The sequence below is a fragment of the Marmota monax genome, unplaced genomic scaffold, assembly GCF_021218885.2.
Source record: "Marmota monax isolate L192 unplaced genomic scaffold, Marmota_monax_Labrador192_F-V1.1 WCK01_AAM20220418_F8-fsc00030, whole genome shotgun sequence".
Taxonomy (NCBI): Eukaryota; Metazoa; Chordata; class Mammalia; order Rodentia; family Sciuridae; genus Marmota; species Marmota monax.
The window spans coordinates 14,593,654-14,618,122 of NW_026691988.1; the positions used below are offsets into that span (position 1 = coordinate 14,593,654).

Genomic DNA, 24,469 nt, shown 5'->3' on the forward strand with positions numbered 1-24,469 from the left:
GGCTGCAGTGTCTGGGGTTCTTCTAAACTACCTGCAAAATCTCAGCAATGCTCCACCTGTCATTGTGGGTGCTGTAGTGTGGCTTCCTGCACTGATAAGTGTTCTCTCCTTTTAGACAAGAGTCTGAGCAAATTGAAACTGCATTTCAACAGCAGCACTCTTTGTATCAGAAAGAAAGCCAGTGGAAGAATCCCTCGCCTCCTGCCCTATTAACTTTGTCCTTTGAAATCATCAACCTTTGAGTGAGCTGTGGTTAGTTGCTTCTGGAAGAGAGGGTAGGGAACCGGGTGGGTGAGTAACCTAAAGGAAGAGAAGGGAAGCTTTGATGTATGTCTCCTCGAAAATAATGTGCTCATTGTCATTCTTTTGATTCTATCCAAAATATGTTTGACAGGACTTACAATAAGGACCATAGACACTATACATATAAATGAAGTCAGAGAGCGGGGAAGGAGAAAACATGAATTGGCATGTGGAACCAGGGGTAAATCTCAAGTTCTATCAGAACTTTCTAGAAACCAGGATAAAAAAGAAACACACAACTGCTGGCTATCAGAAAGGGGAACAAATCCAATTTCTTCAAGAGAGACTAAGTGTTGCTATTCTGGGGCTCATGCCATTAGTAAACACTTAGGGAGACTTTCATGTACTTGATACTAAGCTTACTGCTCAGGGCATGTCTGCCCTCCCCTCTCTCCCATCAGTGTCCTTGCTTCAGGCCCCCTGGAGCACAGGAGAAAACATGTTTTTAGTGTATCACATGCTCTTTTTGTGTTTGTCAAGGCAAGTCTGAGGGTAATGGACTTTAGTTTGCCTTTGGTTCAGCTGAAATTGTGTTGTCCAGAGTAGTTCTGGGATTTGCAGATTATAAAACCAGGAATGGGAATCTTATGGAAGTCAGATTTTAAGGCTTCCTGGGCTGCCCAGTCTCTCCCAACATACCTTTCTTTCTCCTCAAAGTGTCCCTTACCTTGCCCTTTTCTGCTGTGACAAGGTACTTTTTTGAACAAAGCATCTGGAGGGAATAGAGTTTTTCAGAACACACTTCAGGGGGAAGTTGACTCAGGATTGGTAGGTAATGTGACTTTGTCCCTGAAACCAGGATAGGGAGCTAATGGTTCCATAGACATTGTAGGATACAGAAACCAAAATTATGCACATACAAGGTGAGCACTATGGATGTCCTGCCCCCGTGCCCTTGAGCTCCACTCCGAAGTTGTGCCAGGAATACAGATCCCTTCCAAAAGATGGAAGACTTGGTGTTATGACGGTGTCCCCCCATGTGCCTATGAAAGCTGACAATTCTTAACACCCTTCTCTACCTTCCTAAGACTTGGGTTAGTCATACCAGAAGCCCCTGGAATTTGTGAATATAGGAGTGCAAAGAGTTACAAAAGTGCAAGTCGCTTTCTCTCATAGATGGTATGAGAGAAAACTCTAGAAATGTCTTCCCTTCTCACTGCGGTTCTGATGAGTTACCTGAATGTCTACTGGAAGTTTGTGGTTTGTTGTTTTTAAAAGCAAACATAGGTATCCTCTTCATAACTATATATCCATAAAAGCACATGTGTTGAAACGACTCATTACTAAAAGAAGCAATTTCAAAGCACGAAGTGGCCTCTATCTCTGTAGTTGGTATGGAATATTGTGTCTGGATCCTTAGCCACAGATTACCATTTGAAAGACCAGGGATGGTGGCTGGGCTAAAGATCATGATGCGGAGTCATTTGTCTTTGTCCTGAGTTGGTTCAGCTCCAGTCATACCTTTTGCGGGGCTGGGGTTGAAGCCCTCATGGGAACAGAATGAGTGTATTCAATTCTACTTGGAATGATGTTCATAATTATTTTAAGCAATGACTTGATTCTTACTTGTGCTTATTCTTTTCAAAAGTATTAGAGAGGAAGATATCCACAAGACAAAGTAGAGAGGAGCTGATAAGAAGGGGCGTGCTTAAGGAGTTGCCTGATCAAGGTGAGGACATTAACCATACCTTTAAAATAACTGACCCTTCATCCTCTGGTCCTTCTTTCATAGTCTCTTGAAATTTAAAATGATCATGCTCTGTGTCGGATAAAGCAGCAAGTAATGCTGCAAGAGTCTGCTCTGATTTGGAATGCCTTTGTGGGCAGCAGAGAATCTGAGGTAGTATAGAAAAGAAATCCAGTGACTTTTTTAGTGAATACTTCACTGCAGGTCACTCTGAACCCAAAACTCGGCCCAGGTGCATCAGTGGCTCGGGATGCAGATAAAAATACAATGCTTTCATGACTCCTTCTCTTCTCTGTTCTTGAACTTGAGACTTTCTCTCAAGTTAAACTCGATTGCTTGAGTTAATGCAGTTTTAGCTTCTTCATGCCTTATTTGTTTCTTAGGACTATCAATAAAAGAAGAGATAGCAAACATGCCTCTTGTTTTTTACTCTTTGTGTTATGTTGAAATGTGCAATCAATAAGGCATGAATGGGCAAATTCACCTGCTTTATCCTTTCTTTCAAGTAATTTCTTTAGTATTGTTCTCTTTTCATTTCTAGTTGCCTCTCACCTTGTCGCTAACAATGCTATTTCCAGTTTTGGGTTTTTTTTCCCCTTTTCTTTTAACCTTCTTTCTGTTTTTCCTCTATCCTCCCAAAGAGGAATCATGCTAAAAAAAAAAAAAAAAAAAAAGTTAAGGATTAGATAGAAACTGAGTTTGACTCTATAAGAGAAGACACCAGCATTGGTTATTTCCCCAAATAATTCATACTGAGTGACTCTCTTTGTTCCTACTACTAGTAAAACTGGAAGACATTTGCTGCAACTTTGTTGAATTATTTCTTACCTCCCCCTTCTCTTGGAGAGGTAGAGTATTATCAATGAACTTCTATGGGAACAAATAACATAATATTTATTTGGAATCAAAATAATAGTATTTCTCTTTTTTCCTGATAAATGTTCCTTTGCAAAGAACTTAACATTTTTTAGCATTTGCTATACAAATATAAATGACATGTTTTTTCCAACATCCGAATAATTCCAAAATGGAGCTGGGAAATGCTTTACTGTTTTACTCCTCCTCTTAAAAAAAGAAAAAAAGTGGTGGTGGTGGGGAATCAAGAGTGAATAGCTCCATTTTTACTAAGCCCTTACAATTTGGATATTTTATTTCAATTTCTGACCTGTCAAACTTTTCTCACTCTATAAATGAACATTATGTCTTCCCCAATTTTCTGTTACCTTGAAGCTATTTATTTCCTGTCTGGGACTTTTAAAAATAATAATTAAAAAAAATGCACATCCTTAGCCTTTTTAATTTGAAGGTAGACACACAATATCAAAATTCATGTCATGTCCAGCCCCTCTGCAGCCAGTAGAGAAATTCAGTGGCCACCGAGAGCTGCAGACTGACCATCAGAGTTACAAATTGACTATGAATTTGGTATTTTTTATTTGAAAATATTTTTTAAAAAGGGAAAAAAGCGAAATTTATGACTTTAATTTTTTTTCCAATTAAAAGTTGTAGGAAGAAAAGATTTTGCTTTTTCTGCAATCAAGTAGCAATGGTCAATTTAAAGAAATGCTTAGTACTCTTGGTTTTATTCTGCCTAATCTGTTAAATGATTTGCAGCACAAGTTAAAAGTTCTTGGATTAACATGCACTTATTTCCCAGAAATCTGACTCTATTCGACCTTTTTTCACATGTGTATATTGCTGAATATTAGAAGTTTTTAAATATTAATGAACGAGACAATTTTTAACCTAAACATAAGAAACTTACTGAATTTTGTTTCCCATCTTTTGCCTGGTCCCTGTATAGAACTATAAAAATTATCTAATATTTGAAAGTTCCCAGGGGTGCCCATCGGAAATAGAGCTCTTCCCCCTTTCAGTCAAAGGATGGAGAAAAGAGTTTTCTGTCATTTTCCTAAAAAACAATTATCTTGAGAATTTCAGTCTGAGAGACTAGAAGCTGCGTTTCTGGTGACAGCCTCTTCGCCTCAGCCAGTGAAGATTCATTCTTGGCCTTGATCTTCTTGACCTTCCCATAGCTCTTGACAGTGCCTGTCAATTATGCCTTTTATTACACGGGCCAGCTAGACTTTTCAAGTCCCTCCAGCTGCCCTGGGTGTGACCCCGTCCCATCCTGTCCCATACCTCACTCTCAGCTATTATTATTATTCCCTTTAGATTGTCTTACTTTACACCAAGTTATAACTTCACTCTGAAAGTTCGACAGTTAATCTCCTCTCCTGAGAAGCCTGTGTGTGGTCTAGTCCAGGTTTAGTCCCTAATTCTGGTTCTTTCCTTCCATCTTTTCCCTAGAGGGCACTTTTGCCATCCTCCTTTCCTCTCTGCTGGTGTGGCTTCCCCCTGGTGATGAGCCACCTACCTTTGGTCATACATGATTCCCTTCTCCTGTTCCTCCTTTAACTCTACCTGCTATGCCTCTGTTTACCAGAAAGCGGTAAACCTCTTCAAACACTCTTATGCTCTTATAGAACGGTTGGTTTCTGTTTATGCTTTATGTTTCTTTTTGCTTGAAGCTCAGTGATATTTCTGAGTTCTGGCTCCTTTGCATATGAACGCCCCGGCTTCTCAACCTCTGCTTGCCTCAGCATCGCCCAGCCCCTTCCTTGGCTTAGCTAAGAGACAGGCTCCATGTCAAGGATTTCATTTTATTTTAATGCTGAAACGACTTTTGTAAGACACAGCACTAGAAAAGCTTTTCAGTCCGAGAACTAATAGATTAGTATCTTCAGTTCTTTTATGTTTTAGTCTTCAATTCCATATTTATTGCAACCATGTCTCTTTTTTTTAAAGTTATTTTTATATGCACTAGTTTTATTTTATGCCTCAAAGTAAGTATCTTCCCATGTTGTTGACTATTTTCATCATGTGATAATCCAATTTCTTCATATGACAAACCTAATTTTCTCTCTAGCTTTTTTTGTTCTAATTTTTTTCAATAATCAGTTATTTAACCTATTGAAGAGTATTCATATAATTGCTTAAAATTGTCATTAACGTGATTCTAATGTCTATTTATTACCAACTAAAGTCAAGGAATACACACATAAATTTATTTGCTTTTTTAAATTTTTTTTAAATCCGAAGATTTTTTTAATTTTTAATTTTTTTTAGGTGTAAATAGATGCAATGCCTTTATTTTACTTATTTATTTAATTTATGTGGTGCTGAGGATCGAACCCAGTGCCTCACACGCGCTAGGCAAGTGCTCTATCACTAAGCCACAATTGCAGCCTAATCTGAAGATTTTTATACAAAGAAGTGGTTTTATATTGTACTTGAAATTGTCTATCCCCAACCCCTTTAGTATTTTTTTATATTTTTATATATTATATAATATATTTTTTTATTTTTGTTTTTATGTTATTTTAAATTTGGTTTTTAAATTTTTTATTTTTATATTTTATATCTCATTGGAATTGTCTATCCCCAGCCCTTTTTATATTTTATTTTAAGACAGAGTCTCACTAAGTTACTTAGAGCCTCACTAAGTTGCTGAGGCTGGCTTTGAACCTGCCATCCTTCAGCCTCAGCCTCCGGATCCCCTGGGAATACAGGCATGTTCCACTGCCCCTGGCTAAAATTGTCTATTCTTACATCATTTTAATTTTATCTGGGCATATTGTAACCCACCCTCTTCTTTTATAGCTAATTGCTTACCTTAATTTTATTGAAATAGGATTTACTGGCAGTGGCATTTCCTTTAATGATTGTCTATTTTAGTTTTATGCAGAAATCAGATTATAGGTTCTTAGTAGTTTACTTGACTAAACAACAGTTGCTTTTCATTTTGAGCATGACATAATTCCACGATATTTATTTTTTACTGGTCATGCCTTTTTTTTGTTGTTGTTAAGAAGGCCAATGAATTTTATTGTTGAATCAAAGCAAAGAAAACTTGGGAAATGTTTTCTGTTTTATAATGACTGTTAAAATAAAATTAATAAACAACTGTATAAAACCACCTCTAATCACGCATTTCTTCAACTTACTGTATCAAACTTTAATTCACTGATTTTTATTTTACAATGATAGTGCCATTTTTCCATAGATGGAGTAAGGGTAATCTTTCAAGCATCACTAATTAGAAGTTTCTACAAGATCCCTTTTACTTTAGAAAATCTCAGGAATTATCGAAGTCCATGATTAAAATTAGTTATTTATGATTTAGATAATACATTGGACGTTTTATTATAAGCTATGATTTTAGAAAATTCCTCTGTAATTGTTTTTTTCCAATGTATGTTTTTTCGACTAATGTTTTCTAGTTATTATTAGGCTACCTTATGGACTTTTGGGTAATTCTATATAGCAATCACCTGAGTACATTTTAATCTTTCCTTAAATAAGACAATGAAAATAAACTTAGCTGTGCTACCATTGTCCCCCTGAAAAAACAGACTGGCAGATACATTACTGTGTGAAGTTAATACACCGCATATGTAATACATTCTGCAGACAGTGGTGCTTGGAAACTTTCCTGTTCCACCTCTAATTGTTTGTATGTGTAATTACATTTCATGTTATTTGTGTATTTGCATACACCTTGTGTTTTTGGTGCATGTTAAAATGTTTATTTCATTTTTCAGATCATTCCTTTCACCATTCAATTTCTGGATGACAAAGAAAAACACATAAATATTGACTTCAACAAAACCTAAGCACAAGAACACAGGAACTCTACTGCCCTGGGGTATTGTGCAATTAGGATAATCAGTCCCACTGCCTTGAAATGGCACATGAATTTTCCCTCCTTAGCTGCTTTCTCTCAAGACTAAGGATTTTCTAGCTCTTTCATTGTAGATAAATTATTTAATGAAATGGTGATTCGGCTCCAGGGATAGAAACACGAACTCAGATCCTACTATCCTGGTAACTGGGAAGCTGGATTTTAAGAAAGCCATCAAGTTAGACATCTAGGTGTTTCTTTCCCATTTTAGATGGAGATGTAACAGTTAACTTTGAAAATTCAAACGGGCACATGATACCCATCGGAGAGGAATCTACCCGAGAGGAGAATGTAGGGAAGTCTGAAGAAGGTAATGGCTCTGTATCTGAGAAATCACCACCTCGGGAGGAAAAGGCAGAAGATAAGAAAGGTAAAATAAAGAGAAAAACCTGTATTATTTCCTTTAGCTCAATGTCAAGAAGCAGGTCTCAGTCTCCAAATAGTGACCTAAAACCAGTGGTCCACAAAGAGGAAGTCTGAAATATAAAGAAGAGAGAAATGATAATTAGGGGGCAAGAAATAGGGTAACATCCTCAGGTGGATGCTTCCATTTCATATGGCATTGTTTGTTTTTTTATTATTAAAGAGGATCAATTAAAGGTAATCAGAAAAGGTGGACTCTTCAAGCATTAGGATGTCTGAAAATATTCTCCTTTTTCTAAGATTTTTTCTTTAGGATCTTAAAAAAAATGAGATATTGGAACATCTTTCTCACCTGGTTTTAACTGGGCCCTGTGAAGAGCTCTGCATGGAGGAACACCAAAACCCGCATGGCTCCCTCGAGCTGGCACTCCCTCTCCAAGAGTGGGACTTAGTAGGTGGCATCAGTAGACCCAATGTTGTAGGTTTTAGACATTTCTAAGAGAAACCCAGGAATGGTCCCCAGAAAACTGATTATTGCAGTCTCTGCTTTGTGATTGATCTGTGCAAATACAATTTCAAAATGTGTTAGAGGCAATGATACTATTCCCCTGAAGTCTTCTTTAGAGGCCATGGTTTCTAGAGTGAATCTGCTGTGTTGGTTACAGATATCTGTGACATGCAGGTCTATCGTGTACCCCCAGAACCTTCACAAATTCCTTGTTGTGGGTTGATTACATCTCGATACCAATGGAATTACATGCAAGAGCCCCCACACTGCAGACTTAGACAAACCTTGAGCTGAACATCCCTACAAGGAGAGGTTTTACTGGGAGAGACTAGATGATTCCCTATGGCACAGAAAGGAATTCTCAGAAAACAGACTATTTTCTGTTCTGTAAGGTGTACCTCTGCATTGAACAGCCGAAACTTGTCAAAACCTCATTTGCATTCTGTAGACATTTTGAGTATTCCTAGAAATTGATGAGAGTGAACTTCTCTTCCTCTGTTTTTGACCCAAATTGTCCAAAGACAAAGGGAATAAAAGGGCTTTTGATGGCTTTATTAAACAGACTAGGTAGCTTGACACCATCTTCTCTGGAAGTCCACAACCACTTTATTTGCACATACATTAGTCTTTTAAAAAAGCTTTAAAAGCCTCTGTTAATGATCTATTGGAAATTTATTATTTTGCTTTCTTCAAATCTGAAGCATAGTATTCCTGGGGCTTTACTTGCTCCATGGAAGAACTCCAGTTGTGTTTATGAGCACTGGCTATAAGAAATTAAGACTTTCAACGATAACACTTCTGGAACATAAAGATAAAGTAGACTTAAAATTGAAAGGAATTTAGTTTATGCATGAAAGTAGTGATTTTGTTGGTTTGTTGTTAAGTCCAGTTGTCCCATCTCACCAAACTGTTAAATTTCAAATTCATCTGTGCTTTCTCCCTGGTCCATACGGGTGTCAGTGTCATTCACTGACTGGCCAGACTTCAAAGGAAGTGTTTTCCTTATCAACCTAATAAAAAGTTGCTGACAGATTTATGCTAGTTAAACCAGCAGGCCTTGATGTTCTAAAAAGATGACAGATCATAGTTCCAGGAATGGTGGAGAGATGTTTTTGTTTTCTTATTCTTTACTTCAAATCAGTACATTCTGTTCTTTCTGGTCAATAAGGTTCAGGTTAGCATCTTACTTGGCTAGTCTGTACATAAGGAGGTGGACATGCCAGCTTCTGGCATGGCACTCTAAGACTACAGAGTGAATCTGCTGTGTTGGTTACAGATATCTATGACATGCATGATATCTGCCATGCTGATAATGAAGAGTGTTAGGTATGGAAGCCACTTCCTGAGACTGAAATGAATGACACTCAAAATTAATATTTTGTGAGAATTATGTGAAGTAGAAAGTGTCTTAAGACAAAGACAAGACTTTATTTCTCTAGAAAGATACCATTAATTCTGAAAACCAACTCGATTCACTTATGCCTCTGCCCCTATTTTGGAGTTTCTCCTTGTGTGAGCTCACTACCACACAAACCCACCATCCCATGAGCTAACTCCTCCTCACTGTTGGGATGCAGTGTTCCCCCTCCAGTGTCATGCCCGCTCACTCAAGAGCATTGCTTCATCTATTAATTGGTTATATCTGCAAAAAACATATCACATGCCTTTAAAATCCCAGATGTTTATTGCATCTTTTTATAAAACAATATCTCAATACTTTAATATTTGAAGCCTCAATAACAAAGAAAGCAGAGCAGGTTCTACCAAGCCATGTGAGTGTATCTGGGGCTGTTGAAACTGCCTGATTCTGTAGTTGGCACAGTGGTGTTAGGCCTCCTTTCCCTGAGGCTGGAGACTTCTTTAAGGTCTTTCGGTTAAACACAACGTAGTGTGAGAAACCTGAAAATTGTTTAACATTATTTCTATTGAGTTACTGTAAAGGGCTTTATATATCTTCTTGACTAAGAAGATATAAAAAGAATAATGAAGATGAGACTGTAGGGGCCAGGAAAAGGTCAGTATATGAAAAATGGCCTTTGCCCTCCAGCTGATCATGATACAAGAGGAGAGCAGACTGCACACAGGTAATTGCAAAACAAGATACAAAGAACCGTGAAAGGCCCCAGTCCACCAAGACAGGGGAGTAGAGACCAAGACGGCTTCTCTGAGGTACAAACTTACCTTCCACAGTAAGACCCCAAGGAGTCAGGAAGGGGGTGAAGGAAAGGAATTGGAGCCAAAATGCATTCTAGGCCAGGTGCAGAGCGCACCCAGTTCTGGGCCTGCTCTAAGTGTTGTTGAACTCAGCTTTCCACGTGCCTCCAGCTTATCTTCCAGACTGTGTTGTTGTGAAACCTCATGTCCTCATGAAGCCAGAGTGAGCAGGCAGCTCTTTCTTAACCTCCTGTAAAGATAATACTCCTGAACTCCATCAGTTTACATAGTGTCTTCAGATCATATGGTAATCCTAAAACACACAACTTAATTCATTACCTCCCACATGCAAGAATCTGTTTGCTATTGATGGCGTGACAGCAACGATCAGCTTGTTAGTCACATTTATTGAACTGATGATTTTTAGGGCATTGTGTTTGATGGGATACAGAATTTCAGAAAAGAGACATTTTTCATTTAGTCAGAAAAAATATACTATTGTGAGTGCATGTCACACACACATACACACAACTAGGAGTCACCAGAGTGGCAGACACTCGCCGATGACGATACAGTTCAAAGACTAGAGCGTGGTCCATGTTTTCCAAGAAGCCAGCACAGAGTTTGTGTGCAGCGTGTTCCTTTTTTCCCCAGTGGGGACATTACTGACTGCCACACAGCAAGCATCTATTCCCTCCCAAATGCAAAAGCCGAATTCCTTGGAGAATTTTATTTTATTTGTGGTGCTGGGAATTGAACCCAGGGCCTCACATGTGCTAAGCACATGCTCTACCACTGAGCGACACCCCCAGCCCATCATTGGGGTATAATTTTAGAATTTAAAACCTTAAACCGAAAGAAAAAAGATCCCTCAGTGATATGCCATGACTGGAAAGGATAAGAGGCAGGGCTTTGAGTGTGAAAAAAGGACTAATAACACGAAATGCCGCAGATCGGTTTGCTCTTCCCACCGCCAATATCATGGGGTTTGGCCTCCACGCTTGGTATTGTGCTTAGGGCTAAAACTGCAAAGACATACTTAAAGAATAGATTTCTGCCCTTTGTCAAAAGACTGGCAAGTCGACGTATGTTTGCTATTTTACATTCACATTCAGTGTGTTACCCGCGTATACACTTGTATCATTCTCCAGTCCAGTGGGCTTTTGTGACTAACTGACCTTGTGGTTCAGACCAGGCTGGAGTGGAGGGAGAACACTGTATTATAAATGATCAGCAGCTTAGTTGAGAAGATATATAAACTTGAAGACGTACCAAGTGGCCTCTGCTGAGTGTTGAATGAGTCGCTCCTACAGTGAGGCTGAATAAGTACGGTGGCAGGAGAGATTGGCGGGGGAGGATTTCATGGCTGAGGCAGGATAAAATGGAGCTTTAAAAGAAAGGTCTTATTGATAAGTTTCTGTAACTTAAATCATTATCATGGGAGATATATAGGTGACTCAATGAAAGATATGGTTTAAAAAGAAATAAAAATGCTCACTAGAATAAGAAACGAGGAAGAAAAAGGAATTTGTAAAATGTAACATGTGCCAGCATTAAAATCCTTACTTGGTCACTCAAAAATGGGAAGACATATCCAGGAAAGGCTGAGTCTTGTCTTAACGCACTGTCTTGTGTTTTTTATTGTGCTCCATTTTTAAAGAAATGCTGCTTGGTTCTTTGGACCAGAACTGTATTTTAATTTCAGTTGGTCACTACTAGAAGTCTACATGTGACTAAATGAATAAAAAGCCTCAGCATCTCCACTTTTGCTAACAAGAAACTGATAGTATTTCTCCTCCAGTTGTGCAAAACCTTGTGGAGGCTTCTGTTCTTAGGTATGAATTCTTTCTGTGAATTGTAACATTTGTCTTTTCCAAATCATTGTTTATGTTTATAATACAGAGCAAAGTTCATATTTTTTTGGATTCTGCACTCAGGTACCTACAGCTGTGGCATTAAGTTAAAAGGGCAGAGCAAATTATTGCAAAACAGGAAGCTTCCTCAGTATGCTGGGAAAGCTTGAGAACATCTTCATAGTGGAAAATAGTTCATCGTTCCACACACTGTGCACCATGTCATAGATCCTTCAGTCTACCATAGCTTAGAAAATCAGCAACATTTTATTGCACTTCTACCAAGCACAAATCCCTTTTATCTTGATCAGGCTTGAGTCCAGTAGTTGCTGCTGCTGTCAATCCGTCCTCATCTGCGGGACAGTGTGTGTAATATGCTCTCCTGTCACTCTTGAGGGTCCTTCAATTTTGCTAAATTGTTCAATTTGTTGGAGTTAGCACTCAGTGTCCACGTCCTCATCCAGAACCACAGATCCAAGACTGGAATTGGGGCATCTGTCTTGTGGACATTTACACTCCTTCTCAACATACCTTTATCCCAGTAACTTATGTCTCATAGTTTTATCAAAGGAGTGGTTGATGTATGCAGAGAACACATCTCCGTTTGTCCTTCAGCCTTTGTTTTTAAACCAAACTTTGCTCTCCCTGGTGCAGAGCTCCACCTGGTTCCCAAGGGCCAAGCAGCTGTGTGTGTGTATCCCTGTCGCCATGTCTTGCTCCTAGTATTTATATGGTGTATGTCTGCATCAGTCTGCTCTGTTCACTTTCATTTATAGAGAACACTGAAAACCACTCTGAAACACCGGCAGCTCCTGATCCACCTCCTTCAGCTCCTCCTAAGCCTAAACCCAAACCTAAACCCCCCAAATCACCTGTGCCTCCCAAAGGGGCCACTTCTGGGGCCAGACACAAAGGTGACGAAGTGCCTCCCATTAAAAAAAATGCCAAGGCTCCTGGTAAGCAGGCCCCCGTCCCTCCACCCAAGCCAACAAGCCGAAACACGACCAGAGAGGCCGGTGAGTATGCCCTCAGTGCACTGCGGGGTGGAGTCCAGGATGCCTGGCTCTGGGGTGGGGCTAATTGTTTCTTCCAGAAGTGATGGTTTGGGGGTTTCTCAGGATGTTATACCAGTGGATTCAGCTCTGCCACAAAGACTGCTCAAGAGTGTTGTTTGTATCAAAGACAACAAGTTGATTAGTTCTCCCTTTTAGGATCTGGGTAAATATGCCTCATTCATCTTGGTATCCACTACCATCACACGAGACCCAGTCCAAGATTTCAGGGAGTAGGATACGTGTCCAATGAGTGATGATGAGCTGATATGACATTATTTAGGTATCGACTGATCTTGTGCCTATTAAAGTTGATGGGTGGCTTTTGGTTAGAGTTTTCTTCCAAAATATGTCAGGTTTGCATATAAGAATATGACATACATCTTTAACGTTTGATGGATGTGTTAAATCCTCAGCATTCATGGTCATTTCTCTTCTGATAAAGAACAAATGGTCCAAATAGTTGGTTCAGCTCCTGCCCACTTCTTTCTACTCCAGTCAAAAATCACATCTGTGGAGTTGCAAGTTACAGGCTCAGCGCTCCCTGCTCCCCCACCCCTCCACCCTCCCCCACCCCGGTCAGTAGACCTCAATTCGTTGTGAGGCAAGCACCTTGGTGTGGCATTGTTTCAAGTTGCTATCACACATCGCCAACAGACGTTTGGGTGCCCTGACTTCCTTCTCTTTGTGCACTCTTTGTCCAGCTTTCTTTTCACTGAACATGCTTCCTGCAAAGGGAGCTCCCATTCTTCTAGTGAAACAGAATTAAGATGCCTACCATGTGGTCTAGCTTTTAAAGGGACATTAATCGAAGTGAACATGCACCGAGAACATCAACATGTAAATAAAAATTCTCCTGTACAATCTCTTTTTCCTTAAAACTAGCAGCAGCTTTCTAGCAATTGACTGCTGCCATATGCCGTGGTGTTGATCTCTTTCCCCTCCTAATTTATACCCGCTGAACTCAAATTCAGAGACTGGCTGAGTTGACTGTACAAACAGCTCTGGGTTCCTCTCTTCTCGCCTTTGACCCTAAGGTCTGGGTGTCTTCTAATCAGCTCTGAAACGAAACAGCTCAGAACCATGTGCCAACAGTGCGTAAGGGCCATTTCCCAGGGGTCTGGACGTCAGTGTTCATGCTTGTTGGTGTCAGTGTGTTTTTTCCCAGGCTGCCTCGTGAAGCCTCGGAACTGTGCCCGAAGTCGGGTGGGCACTGGTCAATCTCCTGAAGAAAAGCTCCACACTCTCATTCTACCTTTGGGAATGAAGAGTCTGATTCCCCACTTCCTCGTTTTCCTTATGGTGAGGGTTCACTGTGGCTGGGACTCTCAGAAGAAAGCCCATGATGAATGCAAGGGCAGGGGACAGCTTTCGTGACAGATTTGAAGTTATTTCCAGATATTTTACTTGAAGATTTATTTATAGACTCATGAGGTCCCTATGAGAATAGTACAGTCATTTTATCCATTGAATCATATATAAGACGGGCAGGCCCTTATACCAATAAGAATGCGACTGTTCCCAGGGCTGTCACAGAGAAACGGTTTGCACTGAAGGACACTAAGGCCATGTGCAAAGATCCGTCTATCAATCAGTAATAATACTTCTTCAGAGTCCTAGGATATTCAGGGTGTATCCATTTGGAATTTTCTGCCTGGTAACTTTGTTTTATTTAAATAATGTTGACCTCAAAAAGTCAGTTCAAACATGCAGCTCTTAATTTTTTTTTTTTTAAACTGGGGATTGAACTCAGGGACACTCGACCACTGAGCCACATCCCCAGCCTTATTTTGTATTTCATTTAGAGACAGCATCTCACTGAGTTGCTTAGCACTTTGCCTTTTCTAAGGCTGGATTTAGAACTCACAATCCTCCTGACTCAGCCTCCTCAGCCATTGGATTACAGGCTTGTACTACAGACCTGGCATAGCTCTTGATTTTCTTTCAGATGTTTTCAATTCTTAAATCATACAGCCACCTATCTATATAGATGGTTCAGGTGCTTTACCACGAAAGTGAAGATAAGGCTCCCTTTTTTGTTTCTCATTGTTACACACGATTAGCAACAAAAGTTATTAACTGAAAGATGGTACTTCTTTTTCAATCATAGTTGGTTTCAGCAAAGTCCTGTCGTGTACAAGCTTCTTAAAGAAAAACATAATATGGCCTGAATTTGCACTCCAGATGTTGAAATTTTTTTTTCCATGAGACAGGCTAAAGTTAAACTTTTCTGTTAGAAATGAAAGAATTTTTCCCAGAAATATGACTAGAAGTGATATTCTTAGAATGGATTTGGAAGGGATTATGTTGAACTTACCTGAGAAAATAATTGAGCATTTTTAGGCACCAAATCCTTAGTGTCTTTGTTGCAAGAAAAAAAAAGTTAGAATGAGCTTAAGGAGGCTTGATTGATTTGACTTATAAACAATAAAAGTTTTTAACTATAAAGATGTAATAACAAGTCCAGATTTGGTGGAGTTCTAGCTATTCTGTATTTCTAAAATAATAAAGACCTCAAATGAAGAGACTCCTTTGAAGCCTGGATCTTTTCACTAGCGGAGCCTGGCTTATTTGGCATATCAAAGTTAATAAAGTCTTACATCTCGTCGTCTGTTTCTTTATTTGTTCTTCATCTCTTGACTTTAATAAAGTTATAACCACAGGTAGGTTAAATAACATCTGTATGCAATATGGATTGTCTGCACAATCCTAACAAGACATTTTTTAATAGTTCTGCAAAAGATAATTTAACCTCTCGTGAGAAAAAAAGGAAGAAGCAGTCAGGAGAAATTATAGTTCATTAAAGCAGTGAAATGAATATTCTCAAAGGAGTTTAAGTAAACTTCCTAAGATGACAGAAAGGAGAGGGTAGTTATTTTGTTTTCCTGAAAATGATTTGGCAAACACGACAACCCTTTGAAGACCTGCTTGGAACTTAGGCCATGAGAAGAATTAGATTTGTGAAAGTTGGGGTCAGAAGTTCTGGAAAGAGTCAGGCATAGTGGTGTGCATCTCTAGTCCCAGTTACCTGGGAGGTTGAGGCAGGAGGATTGATTGAGCCTAGAAATTTAAGGCCAGCCTGGGCAACATAGCAAGATCTCATCACAAAAACAAACAGAAGTTCTGGGAGTGATATTTTCCCTTCAATATTTATTTATTCATTGGTTCCAGGGATTGAACCCAGGGGTGCTTAGCCACTGAGTCACATCCCCAGCCTGTTTTTTATTTATTTATTTATTTATTTATTTATTTATTTATTTATTTATTTATTGAGACAGCGTCTCACTAACTTGCTAAGGGCCTCGCTAAGTTGCTGAGCCTGACTTTGAACTTGTGATCTCTTGCCTCTCAAGCTGCTGGGATTACAGGTGTGCACCACCATGCCTGGCTCTCTTCATATTATTCAGACATTACCTATGTAAATATTTTTGGTAAAAAGCACAATGAAATACATTTTTCCTGTCTCATGATGATTTGAAGGGGACCTGTCCTTCTTGTGTGGCTGTCACCCCCATCCTCATCACTACTGCAAAATGAAAGTATAGGCCAGCATGGCTAGCTTCCTTCCCTGGAGCTAGGGGACAGCTGAGTTTGCTCTGTTAGCAGTGGGATGAGTGAATTTGTTTTGGACCCCAAAAGAAACTGGCAGCATATACCCCAGCTCCTTCTGAATATGGACCTCTACTCCATTTCCAGAAAGACATCACAGGACACAGGTAATTTATGAAGAGCTCAACTGTGTGCCACCTGTAGCTCACTGCTGGTGACTGCCTCTTTGCACCAAGATATCTCTTCTTCAGGACCTACAATAGTTTTTTTTTTTTTTCTAAGTGATGCATATGACAAGGAAGAGAGGGTTTCCCCTTTGCTCCAGCTAAAGACTCAAAGAGAGAGGAGATTGAAGGCCCCTGTCCCTTAATTCTGCCCCAAATGTTAATGGTGCTGACCTGCCTGTCTCTACCTCCTAGGTTAGAGGCAGAGAGGGTACAGAAGACAAGAACATTATCATTACTAGCTAGTTTTCTTTCCTCCATTTATCCAGCAGATTTTAAGTAGAGCATTTTAAATGTCATTAACAATTCCAGCTTGGTTACTTTATTTAAAAAGCTTTGTCTTCTTTGATTTTTAACGCAAAAAAAATTCTCTATTTTAGCTGGTTCTTCTCATTCAAAAAAATCAACTGGCTCCAAAGCATCAGCCTCACCATCTACTTCATCCACCTCTTCTCGTCCCAAAACTTCTAAGGAGACAGTTAGTAGCAAAACAGGGACAGTGGGGACCACAAAGGGCAAGAAAAAAGCCGTCAAGCAGCCGGTGACTTCTCGACTGTCCTCAGATGCCACCGCTGGTACATCTGACCTTAAAGGAGAGCCTTCGGAGACTGGAGTGGAGAGTGCCACACCTGAGCAGACTGTCCCTGGGGCAGAGGAGCAGACCGTAGGCAAATCCAAGCCTACAGTTTCTCCACCCCTGGTGGCTCCTCCACCCTCCCCGCCTGCCCCTCCTCTGCTTCTCGAAGATCAGTGCATTGTTGCCTCAGATGCTCCAGTTGTCCTGGTCAGCAGTGGCGCTGACCTGCCTGTCTCTGCCTTAGACCCGAGTCAGCTCCTTTGGACTGAAGAGCCGACCAACAGAACCACTCTCCACTCGGGCGCTGGTTTAAGTGTTAGCCGAGAAAATGTAAAATGGTAAGTTCGGGTGCCAACCCCGTGATGCATCTGAATGTTAAACATCAGTCAAGAAGTCAGGAATGATGGTGCACACCCATAATCCCAGAGGCTCTGGAGGCTGAGGCAGGAGGATCATGAGTTGAAATAGAGCCTCAGCAACTTAGTGAGACCCTAAGCAACTTTGTGAGACCCTGTCTCTAAATAAAATACAAAAAGGGCTGGAGATGTGGCTCAGTGGATAAGTACCCCTGGGTTTAATCCCAAGTAGAAAGAAAGAAAGAAAGAAAGAAAGAAAGAAAAGATCAGTGAAGTATTGTGTTAGAATGGAGGAGCCCTCCCTCTGTCATGTACTCTGGTGAACATTAGGTGAGCTCACTTTTGGCCACTGGTTTTTCTTAACCCTGCCCTGGGGATGCCATGAGCTGTGGAGACAATCACATTGATAATGGTGACAAACACCAATTCTGTGATTTTCAAATGCATTCAGAGCACAGCTCGGCAGCCTTTTTTCTTGTCCCTAGACAGTTCCCTTCTCTTTTCTATGCTTATTTTAAATCTTTCTCACTTGGGTCCAGATTGCTCACCCACTCCTGCCCATCTTCATTTAGTTAAGTTATGTAGCCTTATTCTCTAAGAAAACTAAGACTGTCAGGAAAGAACTCTAAAATTCCAACTCGTTTTCTCCCAACTAGTGGCCCCCATCCTTACTCACTTACCTCCCCACCCAGCTGAGATTTCATCTTCTCTGTGAAGCTTTCCCATGCTTCTAGACAGAAGTGCTTGTTGCATCTTCCATACTCAGAAACCCCTCTTTCCTGACATGTGGGACAGAACAAGCTAACATCTTATGTACCTCTGTGTCCCCAGCAGGCAGTATAGAGTGGAGTGTTCTGTGGGCACTAGGAATGTTCACTGATTTTTTAATAAAAATGAAGAAGTGGGCTAAGGAGATTGGTTATAGGGAACATCAGCCTACTCCAGTATGGTGGAGTGGTGTCAAAGATGAGATGGCCCTGAGGCTAGAGTTGATAAGCAGATGATAACCAAAGTTAAAAAGACCGTGGTCCAGTAGTCTTTCCTTCACTGAGGAAGGTTACCATGCAAAACAGGCCAATGGACATAAGCCTTGGTGGATTAGTGGCCCCACCATTATCTAGTCACCCAATCCAGAAACCTGGGGTTCAGCCTAGGCCCTCAGGATCCTTTCTTTATTCATCACATCTGATCACTCACAAAGTCCTGTAAATATTCTACTCAAAGGTAAGTAAAACAGTTTATCCCTCCTGTCACACAGGTCGGAAGAGAGGGCTATCAGTGTGTAGTTGATTCAATCATCAATTCTGTCTAGGGAAGGCTCAGAACTCTCATGTCTAATATCTTCTTTTCAGTTTCTAAGAATAAAACCTATAATCAGTTTTAAAATGTTTTAATAGGGTCTCTTTCAAAAAAAAAATCTTTGTCATGTTAGACTATTTAAAAAATTACTGCATTAATTAGGTTGGTTTTGATCAAGCCACCAAAGTATCAACTTTATTTAATTGCTGATAGTAATGATTTTCATTTTACTGAATTATTAATGTCAGGAACTAAGCACTGTATATTTATCATCATTTAATTCCTGTAAATCTTCCCTGAAGTATTTATTTCCTATTTTATCTATAAGAATATTGATATTGAGAGAAGTAAACTAGTTTGCGCAGGATCACCCAGTTAATAGTGGCAAAGCCAGAATACAAACGTAGCACCGCCCACCAAATTCTAGGCTTTGAAGAATTTCACAAGTTTTCCAAAATAGTTGCTTTTCCTTCTACTGCTATTTCTTTCCTAATATATTCTTATTTCTTTATTTTCATCATTTTGTGTAGTATAATTTGAAGGAAAGATAAATAAAGATCCAATTACAAATTATTTATCTGACATTTTAAAGCAATACAGGGAAGATATTGAAAGGAAATGAAATGGTTATGGTTAGTGTGTTTTGGGCTACTATAACAGAATACCTGAGATGGGGTAGTTTATAATGAACAGAAATGTATTGATTCTCAGTCTAGAGGCTGGAAATTTCAAGATCAAGTTTCCAACATTTGGCAAAGGCCTTTTCTCTGCATCATCACATGGCAAAAGGTGGAAGGTCAAGCGCTCAAGAGCAAACCCTCTCCCTCAAGCCATTTTTGTAATGGTAATAATCTCTTCATTGGGGCTTTGTCCTTATGATTCAGGTACCCGCCATGAGGCCTTATCTTCCAATGCTGTCATCTGCAGGGTTAAATTTTTAAGATATGAATTCTGGGGGACCCATTCAAACCAGAGAAGTGTTCTTAATAGTTCCAGCACATAGCAAATGACTTCCTTTAATTGTAGTGAGTGTTTTTTTTTTTTAAATATTGCTGTTATTTCCAATCTTAATACTGAACTTTATTCTTTCAGCATAGTTTTGGTTGGTCTTCTCTGTGTTGGGCAATGTACTACGCACCAGACATATAAAAGTGACCCAAACATGAGTAATTTTTATCAAAATATTGACTAGTGAGCCCAGGGAGTATAAATATTTCACACAACTTCTGAATTTTGGAAAAATAGATTGAACATATATGCCTTAATATACTGAAGAACAAGATATAAATCATATAAAATCTCCTTAGATAGTCTTAAGCATTCAGAAAGCCCATTTCCAAGAGTGACCTGACTTCCAGATCATTTTCACAAACATTTCGGGAGTGCACTTAACTGTACTGAGCTCTGTACTATGTGCCAGAGTTTAACATCTGTCTTTAGCCTGAGTATGTGAAGATCTATCAGACAAAGGATCAGTTTCTATTTCTCCTAACACTAAATCAGAAGGAGCAGACTTAGAGTATCATTAGACAGTGAGGATATTTGTAATAGATGTCCTACCCATCAGGGTAACTCTAACAAATTCCTAGAAGAACTCAAAGAGATTTTCTTCTCTATATGTTCCTCAAAGAAAAAAAAATTAAATTATAATTCATCCTATAGGGGTGGTTTGTGTTTGCTCTTGAATTAATGAATTTGGAGTAGGTAGTGTCTCAGATTTTCTTCCAAATTCTTCCCGTTTCAAGTGGATATTTGAATTAGAATTTTTGGCTCTTAGTCACCTGCTTTTCTTAGAACTCTCCTTGAGTTATATTTAGTCACCTAATGTGTGAAAATCCTGTCATTTTATGAAAAGACTTCTGTGTGGAATACAAATATCAGAACTTTAAAGAGGGCAAGTGGTATGTATAAAAATACCTCTTTCTATCCCATATTGCAGGGTGCTAACTATTTGGTAGGTTTCCATTCATTGGCAGCTTCATCAGTAACATACAAGTCTTACATTACATGAAGCAGAAACTAATCAACCCATTTTGAGGCCTTGTTCAAAGGTGACTTGTTGAGTCCATTCCACATTCGTGGCATGCACTATATTGTCCAGTGTGCCCAGGAACCAAAGGGGAAAAACATGAGCGCCAAGACATGAGTTAATTGACATAGATTAGAAGCATATTTAATGTGAAATATAACTTATAGCATTAATATAATTTTTTTTTCTTTTGGTTTGGTACTGGGGATTGAACTGAGGGGCACTTGACTACTGAGCGACATCCTCAGCCCTTTTAATTTTTTTATTTTGAAACAGGGTCTCACTAAGTTGCTGTGGTTGGCCTTGAATTTGCAATCTTTCTACCTTAGTTTCCTGAGTGGCTGGAATTACAGGCATGCACCATTGTGCCTGGCTAATATAATAATGTAAAATAAAATATAACAATTAATAAATAGATTTAAGAGTCTTTAGGTTCTAGCCTGGACTTGCTATCTTGATTAAGGTTCTCACTCATGGCCTTCCTTGGATCCATGAACTATAAATTACCTGCCCTCCTTATAATGTAGAACACTTGTAAGTTGTAAATATTTCTGAATTACTTGCAAACTACAAAATATATTATAAAATACAAATGGTGAGATTAAAATAATAATGTCCTAATAAGTTAGCAAACTCACACACAAACAAATAACAAGACTCGACTCAGAAACATGTTTTGTTCTGCTGTATCTAGAAGGTGTTATTACATGTATCTTTTAAACATGCTGTGGTCACCTATAATGGCAGTCTCTGCAAACAAAAATGGCTTCCAGTGGCAATGAACTAAGCATCCAGACTGAAAGTTTTCCCACAAAAATTAGTCTTCTCTCATTTGAGATGAGACTTCCTGCTGTAGCCAGCAGTATAACGGTTCTTCAAAAAATTAAACATACCATTACACTATAATTCTGCAATTCCCCTTCTGTGTGTAAAGCCAAAAAAATTGAAAGCAGGGAATTGATTTTTTGTACCAGTGTTCCCAGTAGCCTCAGCCAAAACGTGGACACAATCCAGATGTCCATTGACAGATGAACAGATAAACAAAATGTGGTGTATACATTCCATGGCATATCATCCAGCCTTAAGGAGGAAAGGAATTCTGACACATGCTGTGATAGGAAAGAACCTCGCAAATCGAACACAAAAGAACACACACCATGTAATTTCACTTGTATGAGGTACTTAAAATAGTTGAGTCATGAAGTCACAAAGTGAAATGGTGGTCGCCCAGGGCTGTCAATAGTGGGAATGGGGAGTAATTATCTAATGGATACAGAGTTTCAATCTGGGGAGATGAAAACAGTCTGGAGATGATTACACGATTATTAGGTATGTGTATCGAATGCCACTGAACTGCACACTTAAAAGTGTTTAAAATGGTATGTTTTATGTTATATATATTTTACAGAATAAAAAATTAGATTTCATGTATCTCTTCTTTGAGAACAAGAATTTAGGCTGCTGGATTTTCCTAGTTAAAAATAGAAAATCTTGGAAGTGCTTAGGTTTATAACCACAAAGTAGAATTTTAAATACCTCATGTTCTGAAAAAGTTTACCTGTATTCGTTATTCAAAGCACTTTTTCTTTTGGGTTTTTTTTTTTTTTTTTTTTTTTTTTTTTTAGTCAGTGAGAACAGCAAACACATGTTTTCTACTAAATAGTCTTTCAGAAGTGTGACATCCAAATACAGATTCTTCTATTTATATCAGAAAGCAACTTGGGGAATCTTCTGTATCTTAAAATGACAACTGTATTTTTTTTTTGCATGAAATATTTTTGATGTTGAGTATATTTCTTACTTTTATATATTTGTAGTAACTCTTTAAACCAGAGACTCTTACCTCACTAATTAACAGGAAATTATCACTTCCCTGAACATCATCTCTCTTCTGAAGAGTTCATTTAACTTCATATCCTCCATCTGATTATTACTCTAGTCCTGGGAGAAGCAGTTTTACCAATGAAGGAATGAAAGCACAAATAGGATAAAGGATTTTTGAACCTTGACACACTGGCTGGGACGAAAATGGGGTTTATTCACCTATTCATGAAAGAAGATGTACTTTCCTCTACTACTACTCTTCTGGGTGCTGTGGTGCACACAGTTACATGTCCCACTTGTTGAGTGAGGACCATGTGGAGGTGGACTGGGGGTTGGTCCAGGTGCAGTGTGTTAAGGTGACTACCTTAAGAGCAGATGAGCAGGGCAAAGAACTCAACAGACTCAAAAAGTTTTTTGAAGATGCTGAGGCTTTAACTGAGACTCACAGGTCAAACAAAGTGCAGACAAAAAGTCAAATAATTGAGGAGCTTCTAGCCCATTATTCTTTGCATTGTGTCACCATTACTATGGAAACATCAATTAGCAAGATATAGTTTTACCTTATTCATTTTTACTCCCCCACCCCACCCCTTGGTATCAGGAATTGAACCCAGGGGTGCCTAACCACTGAGCCACATTCCCATCCTTTTTTTTTCTTTTCTTTTTATAAGACAGGGTATCCTAAGATGCTTAGGGCCTCACTAAGTTGCTGAGGTGGGCTTTGAACTTACCATCCTCTCGCCTCAGCCTCCCAAGTTGCTCGTATTACAGGTGTGCACCACCGCACCTGGCTACCTTGCTCATTTACTAAATATTAGACACCATCCTGTGAAGCTGTTTAGTTTTGCAGATGCAGAATGTAAGACCTGGAGAATTGAGTAAGCCAGCACTCACTACTCTTCCATGTCAGTGACGTTAGCTGCCCCAGCTCTGGTTTCTCCTCTCCCCAGTCTAAAGGAGACCCATGATAGATACTAGAGCTCCTTTCATGGAGTTGGTGTCCCCAGGGTTGCTCTGAACTTTGAGTCACCTCTGTTTTTTTTGTGCTCTAAACAGTTTTACAACCAAAGACGAGCTGGGGAAGGTGGACACTCAGCTGCTGACCCCTGAGCTGATGGAAGACTTTTCAGAGTCCTTCAGTGCTCCAGAGGACGAAGGCCCAAGGGAGTACCAGGCCAACGACTCCGACTCTGATGGGCCCATCTTGTATACCGATGATGACGAGGAAGAGGATGAGGATGAGGATGGCAGCGGAGAAAGTAAGACTATTTTCAAGAGATAGGGAGGATAGCAGATGGTAAACAGTGGCTGTGTGTTGGAATGAGCAAGAACTTGATTAGCAGCCAGACACCCCAAGACTTCATTCCCCTTATCTTCCTTTCTCAAGCTAGAAACATACTTTAGCTGGTGAGGTCCAGCTAAATTTTAAAAAAGACAACAGGGGTGGATCAGGCTTTGATTAAATTATGAAGTAAACATGCATGTTAGTATCTGTATATAAAAAAATTAAAAAGATGCAAAGCTTTCTAATGGCAGAGACCTTTTTCAGAAAGACCAAACATGGCCCTTCTACCATGGGACCATTCTTGAAGATAGAGAATCAAGGCGGGGGATTCACTGGCTTACCCTGGGAAAGTGTTAGAGAATTTCACTCATTTTATGCTGCAGTTTACTGAGAGAGGAGGAAAGAATGAATCAGGAATGACAAATATCTTTTTTAGAATTAAAAAAAAAAACATCACTCATCCACCATAGGTACAACTGTGAACCTTCTAAGAAGAAATGACACCACAGTGGAGCAAAGCCTACCATTTATGTGTTACTTGGAGAAGTGGAATGTGCTGTTTTTTTATTTCCCCTTAGCTTTTGAGCAGGATGGCTTGAGGGGAATTCACTGTGAAATTTAATTTATAGATTATAAATACTTATTATTCTATTCATGACTAA

General features: G+C 39.4%; 1 protein-coding gene across 9 annotated transcripts in view; it reads left to right on the forward strand.

The window, feature by feature from the left end:
* Nucleotides 1-24,469, forward strand: part of Phactr2 (phosphatase and actin regulator 2) — a 267,238-nt gene that overhangs the window by 198,032 nt on the left and 44,737 nt on the right. For 6 of the 9 annotated variants that reach the window (XM_058581732.1, XM_046450655.2, XM_058581736.1 and 3 more), the window contains 5 exons: nucleotides 1,892-1,972; nucleotides 6,946-7,104; nucleotides 12,389-12,628; nucleotides 16,818-17,352; nucleotides 23,579-23,781. In XM_058581732.1, coding sequence (XP_058437715.1) covers nucleotides 1,892-1,972; nucleotides 6,946-7,104; nucleotides 12,389-12,628; nucleotides 16,818-17,352; nucleotides 23,579-23,781 — 1,218 coding nt within the window. The remainder of the gene's footprint in view (nucleotides 1-1,891; nucleotides 1,973-6,945; nucleotides 7,105-12,388; nucleotides 12,629-16,817; nucleotides 17,353-23,578; nucleotides 23,782-24,469) is intronic. The other 3 variants (XM_058581754.1, XM_058581762.1, XM_046450694.1) reach the window with 1 other exon arrangement.